Source organism: Trichechus manatus, unplaced genomic scaffold, assembly GCF_000243295.1.
Source record: "Trichechus manatus latirostris isolate Lorelei unplaced genomic scaffold, TriManLat1.0 scaffold00003, whole genome shotgun sequence".
In the NCBI taxonomy this organism is placed as follows: domain Eukaryota; kingdom Metazoa; phylum Chordata; class Mammalia; order Sirenia; family Trichechidae; genus Trichechus; species Trichechus manatus.
Genome location: NW_004443939.1, coordinates 12222091 through 12231060, shown reverse-complemented (window position 1 = coordinate 12231060; position 8970 = coordinate 12222091). Strand labels below are relative to the sequence as shown.

Below are 8970 nucleotides of genomic sequence, written 5' to 3'. Positions count from 1 at the left end.
CCAAATGCCCATGGTCTCCACTCCTGTCACATTACCTTCCATCTCCCAGTCTGCACCTATGGCTTCATATGGAGTTCCTTATGATCAGTTGACTGAGTAAGAGAAAACTCATGCCTGGTTTACAGATGGTTCTGAACGATATGCAGGCGCCACTTGAAAGTGGACTGCGGCAGCACTACAGCCCCTTTCTGGGACCTCCCTGAAGGACAGTGGTGAAGGGAAATCCTCTCAATGGGCAGAACTTTGAGCAGTGTACCTGGTTGTTCACTTTGCTTGGAAGGAGAAATGGTCAGATGTACGATTATATACTGATTCACGGGCTGTGGCCAATGGTTTGGCTGGATGGTCAGGGACTTGGAAGGAACATGATTGGAAAACTGGAGACAAGGATTTATGGGGAAGACATATGTGGATAGACCTCTCCGAATCGGCCAAAGAAGTGAAGATATTTGTGTCTCACGTGAATGCTCACCAAAGGATGACCTCAGCAGTGGATGATTTTAACGATCAAGTGGATAGGATGATGCGTTCTGTGGAAACCAGTCATCCTGTTTCTACAGCTACTCCTGTCATTGCTTAATGGGCTCATGAACAAAGTGGCCATGGTGGCAGGGATGGAGGTTATGCATGGGCCTAGCAGCATGGACTTCCACTCACCAAGGCTGACTTGGCCACAGCCTCTGCTGAGTGCCTAATCTGCCAGCAGCAGAGACCAACAGAGTCCCCAGTATGGCACCATCCCTCGAGGTGATCAGCCAGCAACCTGGTGGCAAGTTAATTACATTGGGACCACTTCCATCATGGAAAGGGCAGCGTTTTGTCCTTACTGGAATAGACACTTACTCTGGATATGGATTTGCCTTCCCTGCACGCAATGCTTCTGACAAAACTACCATCCGTGGACTTAAAGAATGCCTTATCCACTGTCACGGTATCCCACACAGCATTGCCTCAGTTCAAGGGACTCACTTCACAGCAAATGAAGCGCAACAGTAGGCCCATGCTCATGGACTTCACTGGTCTTACCATGTTCCCCATCATCCTGAAGCAGCTGGCTTGACAGAACAATGGAGTGGCCTTCTAAAGACACAATTACAGCACCAGCTAGGTGGCAATACCTTGCAGGCTTGGGGCAATGTTCTCCAGGAGGCTGTATATGCTTTAAACCAGCATCCAATATATGGTGCTGTTTCCCCCATAGCCAGGATTCACGGTTCCAGGAATCAAGGGGTGGAAATGGGAGTGGCACCACTCACTATTACCCCTAGGGACCCACTCGCAAGATTTTTGCTTCCTGTCCTCTCGACCTTATGCTCTGCAGGCCTAGAGGTCTTAGTTCCAAAGGGAGGAATGCTCCCACCTGGAGACACATCACTGATTCCATTGAACTGCAAGTTAAGAATGCCACCTGGCCACTTTGGGCTTCTTATGCCTCTGGATCAATAGGCAAAGAAAGGAGTTACTATACTGGCTGGTGTGATTGATCCTGATTACTAAGAGGAAATCAGATTGATATTACATAATGGAGGTAAAGAAGGGTATGTCTGGAATGCTGGAGATTACTTAGGGCGTCTTTTAGTACTACCATGCCCTGTGATTAAAGTCAATGGAAAACTACAGCAACCTAATTCAAACATGACTCCTAATGACCCAGACCCTTCAGGAATGAAGGTTTGCATCACCCTACCAGGCAAAGAACCACAACCAGCCAAGGTGCTTGCTGAGGGCAAAGGGAATACAGAATGGGTGGTGGAAGAAGGTAGTTCTAAATACCAGTTACGGCCACGTGACCAGTTGCAGAAACGGGGACTGTAATTGTTATGAGTATTTCTGCTTTGTATGTATGCATCAAATATTTTTGTTTCCTTCACTTATAAACATAAGCTGTAAATGGGGCTAGTGCGTTTTCGATTGTACACGTGTTAGTTGTATCATGTCAGGCGCAAGTATGACTTTCTAATTGTCCTTATTCAGAGATTATATATGGTTTAAGGAGATGTGTACATGTGCCAAGTTGACAAGGGGTGGACCGTGATGGTTAAGATTGTGTGTCAACTTGGCTGGGCCATGATTCTCAGTGTTTTAACGTAATCACTCCCATGACTGAATATATTGTGAGTAGCCAATCAGATGAAAGGGAGTCTCCTTGGAGGTGTGGCCCGCATCTGAATATAAGCAGACATTCTGGCTTTTTCCTCTCTCTGGATCCTGCGGCTGCCTCCTGTCGCCTCATCTCTAGTTCTTGGGACTTGAGCTGTCAGCTTATCTGCTGAACTTGGGATTCGTTGATCTGCACAGCCTGGGAGCAGGAGCCCTGCTCTCTGACCTACCGATCGTGGGCTTGCCAGCTTCTGTGGCTGCATGACTTGGGAGAGGCCTCTACCCTGATCCACGGACTTGGGATGTTCTAGCCTCTACAATAGCATGAGCTATTTCCTTGATATAAATCTCTCTATATATATACATTTATACACCTTACTGGTTTTGCCTCTCTAGAGAACCCAGCCTAAGACACTTGGTAAGGTAGAGGGTCAGCAAAAAAGAGGAAGACCCTCAACAAGATGGACTGACACAGTGGCTGTAATGAGCTCAAACATAGCAATGATTGTGAGGATGGTGCAGGACTGTTTCGTTCTGTTGTACATAGGGTCACTATGAGTCAGAACCAACTTGACAGCACCTAACAACAACAACGATAATACATAAATGAAATTTTCTAATTACTTTTATTCTAAAACCAGGTAAACCTTTCTCTCTTGAAACTTCATTATTAGGTTGCTTGAATTTCAAGACAATTTGAAAAGTAGTACCAATATCCAAATGTTGGTTAAGGGGACTATACTCCAAGTACGGTAATATGAATCAAAAAGAAAGATAAGAAGTCCAACCAACTTATTTTTTCTAAAACTATCTCTCCAGTTTAACTTTTTAAGGGAAAAAATACTCTGCCTAAAAAACTGATATAATTTTTTTAAAAACTCACAAAATATATGTGTCATGGGAATGTATTACTCTGGGTCGGTGTACTTATGTGAACTGTAGAAAATTAATATTTTTCCAATTAATCCTTGTGATGCTGTACTTTATTGTGCAGCTGTATATTTCCCTTTATTTTCATAAATTTTTTACCCAATTTGAGACTGGAAATTTTACTTAGTAATAAAAGAATTCAATACCATCATGTATGATTATTTTCCTTCTTACTACCACCATGGAACCATGTACCCTTCCCGCAACCACCGCAAGACGCATCTGTATAAGACGCTGGTCCCTTAAATGACGGGTTATTTCATCAGAAACAGGATAATCAGATGGCAACATTACCATCACCAAATCAGGAAACACATCTCTATCTAAAAAGAAAGTAAAAGTAGAAATTTTACCTTGGGTGAAACTATTAATTATCTTCGGTTTTCCCACTCCTTCCATAAATACTGGGTACAGACTGAACTGATACTTCTCAATGGGGATGAAATGATCTGAAGATAAAAATATATGTAGGGCTCATTTGTACTGAATTAAGATTAATCAACTGTCTATGTATACAAAAAAATTAAAGTGAATCTCCTGTATTTCCAAACACACAAATTAGTTGTTGTTTGTGGACTGAAACTGATGATTCTTAAGAGAGTTTTCAAAAACAACTTAAGGACTCCAAATTCTCCTAGTAATGATAAAAAATTATTTTCAAAAAAAAATTTTTTTTTTAAATCTAACCCAGATAGAGAAGATTTCAACTTTTCAAAGGCATGTTCCAGTGACAGCCAATTTGTTCAAGTTCCGGGTACTTGGGTTGTTTCTTTCCCTTATTTCTCCTTCCAGGACAATATGCTCTACCTTCCAAAGCCAACAATATTCCCTTTTCATAGAAAATTAGCTTACTTAGTTCCCCTATTCAAAGAGGTTGGAAGACTAAAGTCTTGTACAATCCTATGCAAAGAAGGTGGGAGGAGGAGAGCAAGAGCCCCCTTGCAATATCCAAGAACCTAGAATTCATGAAGGACTGTGATCTCCACAGCAAAGCACAAAATGGATCTACTAGTGCTTTTTACAAATGCTAATAAGAGACGGAAGCCCTGATGGAGTGGTGATTAAGAGCTACGGTTGCTAACCAAAAGGTCATAAGAGACTATTCCACGAGACATAGATCTCTTTTGGAATAATACTCTTATGTTAATAAGCCTAAATTCTATATCTCTGTGGTACAGAGGGAGCCCTGGTGGCTCAGTGGTTAAGAGCTCGGCTGCTAACCAAAGGGTCAGCAGTTCAAATCAACCAATCACTCCTTGGAAACCCTATGGAGCAGTTCTACTTTGTCCTGTAGGGTCGCTATGTCAGAATCGACTCGATCGCAACCAGTTTGGTTTTTTTGGCTTGGTGGTACCGAGAGTAATCACTTGGGCAACAGCTGTAATAAAATGAATTCAGTTATCCATCAATAATTTGTTTCTATATACCCTGATGCTAAACTCTATGCGTCTGAAATGAAATAAAAATAGAAGTCCTTTGGATGATGTTATACAATGAGATCATGGAAATCCTTGTCTTCTCTACTTAATTCTTACCCAGATTGGAGATTAAATATTGTGCACTTATATTTTATACTTTGCTTACCTCCTGAGGTAACCGGTCTATTTTGGGGAGGGTTATGCTGTCCTAGTGGTGCCATGGTAGGTGTTTGGCTGCCAACCAAAAGGTCGGTAGTTTGAACACTAGTGGCTCCACAGGAGCAAAGACTTGGTGATCTGCTTCTGTAAAGATTACAGCCTAGGAAACCATATTGGGCAGTTCTACTCTGTCATGTAGGGTCGCTATGAGTTGGAATTGACTTGACAGCATGTAACTATACTATGCCAGCCTAGGTCACCAGGTCCTAGATCCTCAGACTAGAACTGTATATTTTTGTATTTCAATAACCTGGTACTCTCACTCACTGCTACTGGCATTATAACTTGGTACACAGTTTGGGGAAACAATATGGCAGATATCAAAAGCTAAAAAAAAAATTTTTAAGGTTAAAATAAAAGGTAAAGCTGAACGCAACATAAATGTTCTAAAATAAACAAGTAAATTTTAGAATAAAGTATTATTATGATCATTAAAAATAATGGTTATAGTATAAAGATTGTGAAGGAAATAAAAACATGCTCATGATATAATACCAAACGAAAAAATCAGGACAAAAATGACATGATATGATATGATTGCAACAGTATAAAAATATTTAAATTAAAAAGAACTGAAAGGAAATAGAATGAAATGTGATAAAATGATAGGATTATCTGTATTAAAATGGTAGTATCATCTGTATTTCTGAAGTTTTCATTAAATGGTTCTATTATTTGTTTTAATAATCTGTAGTATCATACTAATCCATGAGAGATAGTTATTAAACTTACCATGTATATAATACTTCTTAACAGATGAAGGGATTCTATTCCATTTAATTTCATTGTCTTCATTAAGTTTTTTCCACTCAATAATAAAATACATTAGATTGTAATCACTGGGCAATAGCACCCAGGAAAGAATCACACAACTGCTGTTTAAAGGATAAGCACTGAGTGACTGCACGATATTTACTGAGGGGGAAAAAAAGAAAATCATTTTCAAATTCAAAATTAATGAAAATATCCTATTGCCTATTACCCTTTAGGAGCCTACAACCTACTTGAGGAGGGGAGACAGCGGAGAAGGCACACATTTACATGAATAAATATAATGCATAGACACTGTTATGGTTTCACAAGAGCAATATAAGTGAAGAGATATGGGAATGCATGACAGGAAAAACATGATTCTACCTAAACGCTAAATAAAAACATTTTTGGATATAGTCATAAAGGTGTTCTCAGCTGGAACGTTGCACAAGCCTATTAACTTTCTTGTCTGATTATGTCCAAACTTCTCTCTCTCACTGATGTAGTGATGCTTTCAAAGCACAAATCTGGCCATTTTCCCACCCTCTATGCAAAGTCTAAAAGCAGCCCTGGTTGTCTAGTGGTTAAGTGCTTGGCTGCTAACTGAAAGGTCAGTGGTTGGAACCCACTAGCCACTCCATGGGAGAAAGATGTGGCAATCTGTTTCCATAAAGATTTACAGCCTTGGAAACCCTCTGGGGCAGTTCTACTCTGTCCTATAGGGTTGTTATGAGTCAGAATCAACTCAATGGTAACGGGGAGTTTGCAAAGGTTAAACATTAAAGAGGACGCTGGTTTACTCCTCTGCACCTCTTCTTACCTTTGCTCATAGCCCATGAGAATGTTATATTAAAATTCGTATAAGAAGCACCAATTGAATTGATGGCCACAACTGTAACAGTATGTGCTTGCTCTGTCCACAGGAAAGTGAAGTTAGTGTGATTTCCCATATCTTCTGACCATGTTCCATTGAGGGAAGTATGATGTTTCACCACATATCTTGTCACACTGCACAACGAATCACTGTTCATCAGGGGCTGTAGTAATAAAAAGTGATTAGTTTAAGGGCTACAGTGCTTTTTATACCAAACGAGTTCAAGGAACTGAGCAACCAAGCTCATGGAACTATTACTATACATTTCCCATTCGGACGCAGGGGTCAGACTGGGGCAGGCACAGCCTATTTCAAGGCTGAGGTATGGCAGTGGGGAGTGGGCATGTGTTAGGGGGGAGGTGGAAGAGTAGCAGCACGCCTCTGACAACAGACTCTATGAAGGTTTCTGGATGGCTCCAGAGCATAGGAATTTCTTTTCCTTCTGTTGGTTGTTTTCTTAAGCCTCAGAGAATAAATCAGTTGAAGGTGAAGAAGTAAGGATATAACTCGGACTCTTTTCTACCAAGAGTGTTCACTGCAGTTCTAGAGAAAAAAAGACTGACAGAAGTCAAGAGTTTCCTCATCTCAAAAGCAAACAAGGGATAACCCTTTGATCCTGCAACAACAAAGCTGAGGAGATGTTAACCATTAGTTATCTTAATCCCTGTAAGACTTGCCATTTCTGTCCCACCCCCATACAGGGGTGAAGCAAGGGTAATGAGTGCCCAGGGGCAACCTCTAAATTGCCCCCCACCACCACCAATTTCAAGCTGAACAGAAGTTGACAGTGGCAACTCATCAGTAGAAACATCTTCTGCCTCCTGTCTAGCTGCCTCAGTCAGGCATCTTTCATATTTGTGGTGCCTCAGAATGTCATTCCGCACCTGGTCTGGTACCCCCTTGGACTTGCACCCAGGGGAAAGTGCACCTATCTTTTCCATCCTTCACTACACCTCTGCCCCCATGATATGCTGTCACTTCAAGTAAGAGGCTATCTATGTATAAGAACAGTGTATATGGCCCTCCAGAATTTCTGTCCTATAGTTTAAAAAAAAAGCATACCAGGTCATTGAAAGTTCTAAAATAAAATACTTTAGTAGTCCAATTCTATTCTTGTATTCTTCAGGGTATAACAATATACCCACTTAGCCCATTGCCTTCACCTGCTGCTGGTAAGATTAAATTCTACCAATCCTTCGTAAACCCATAGAAAGCTTGACTCTACACAATAGATAAAAACAGTGCTTCTCCCTTTTTTTGCCCCCATTGAGGTGACTCTGCCAGAAATGGCAAGGAAAAATAAACATATGTAGATGTATCCACGCAGGGCCTGGAATAGTCTGGGTAGGTTGTAAGTACGATACGTGGATACATTTAAAGTTCACATTTGGGGTGACACAGACACTATCTTAGGAGCCCTGATGGTACAATAAGGAGCCCTCGTAGTGCAATGGTTAAGCGCTCAGCTGCTAACCTAAAGGTCAGTGGTTTGAACCCACCAGCTGCTCCGCAGAAGAAAGATGTGGCAGTCTGCTTCTGTAAAGATTTACAGCCTTGGAAAGCCTGTGGGCCAGTTCTACTCAGTCCTATAGGGTTGCTCTGAGTCAGAATCAACTAATTGGCAACTTTTTTTTCTTCTATTTTTGTGAGGCAATGGTTAAGCACTTGGTTTGGCTGCTAACCAAAAGGTTGGTGGTGCAAACCCATCCAGCAGCTCCAAGGGAGAAAGATCTGGCAATCTGTTCCAGTAAAAATTACAGCCTAGAATACCCGATGGAGCAGTTCTACTCTGTCACATAGGCTCACTATGAGTTGAAATTGACTCAGCAGGACTTCCGGCAAAATGGCGCTCTAGCCAGAAGCACCACGCTGTCCCTCCACAGCAAAGATCAGAAAAACTAAGCCAAACAGAGAAAACAGCAATCCTGAAACCCTAAAACATCAAATGAAGAGATAAAGAACTCAGCCAAGCACCAAACAGAGTGAGAAAACTGACAGAGAGTGGAGAGAGGAGATTCATGCAGCGGTCCCCTATTAGCTAACGCAGCATGGATCCACCATCTTGGACTCCTATCAGAGATCAGCAAATAGGGGGTACGAGAAAGCAGCTTCACGGAGCTTCCAGCAGGAGATAAAACAACCGGTAATTTGCAATATATGCTTTCCCAACCCCCACCCTTCTTCACCCCCACTCGGCCTCCTCTGCTTCCCGCAGCCACAGTCTCTTGGCCGGGAAGCACCGACTGCTTGGATTCCACCTGCCCGCACTGGCTGGCTCTCTGAGTGTCATTTGTTGGCTGCTGGTGTTGCTTTTTTCCGCTTCTTTTGATTTCTTGCTTACCTCTCACCACCTCCCCCTCCTTTCGCTCAAATACCTGGCTCCGTGCACCATCTTTGCTTCTTCCTGAGTGGCTGCAGAGCTCCATTCGAGTGTGGAACTGCTTCTCGGTCTGGGCTGCCATGCTAGTGGGATCCTGGGGCTTTTCTTTGTTTGTTTTGAATTGTTTGTTTGTTTTCTTTTCCTTTTCTTGAGTTAGAAGCCCATTCTGGCTGGGTGGTGCTGCGCAGCTGGTGCAGACGCGCAAAGGGTTCCCTGAGGGCATTTGTTTTCTCATGGGCTTTTTTTTCTTCTGTTCTTTTGGGGGCTTTTCTTGTTCTTTTTTTTTTTTTTTTTTT

General features: G+C 42.0%; 1 protein-coding gene across 2 annotated transcripts in view; it reads right to left on the bottom strand.

Moving 5' to 3' along the window:
* The window catches only part of LEPR (leptin receptor), a 229277-nt gene that overhangs the window by 16128 nt on the left and 204179 nt on the right, over positions 1-8970 (bottom strand). For both annotated transcript variants that reach the window (XM_004369025.1, XM_004369026.2), the window contains exons 15-17: positions 6241-6457; positions 5400-5582; positions 3384-3479 (exon numbers count right to left, since the gene is read on the bottom strand). In XM_004369025.1, coding sequence (XP_004369082.1) covers positions 3384-3479; positions 5400-5582; positions 6241-6457 — 496 coding nt within the window. The remainder of the gene's footprint in view (positions 1-3383; positions 3480-5399; positions 5583-6240; positions 6458-8970) is intronic.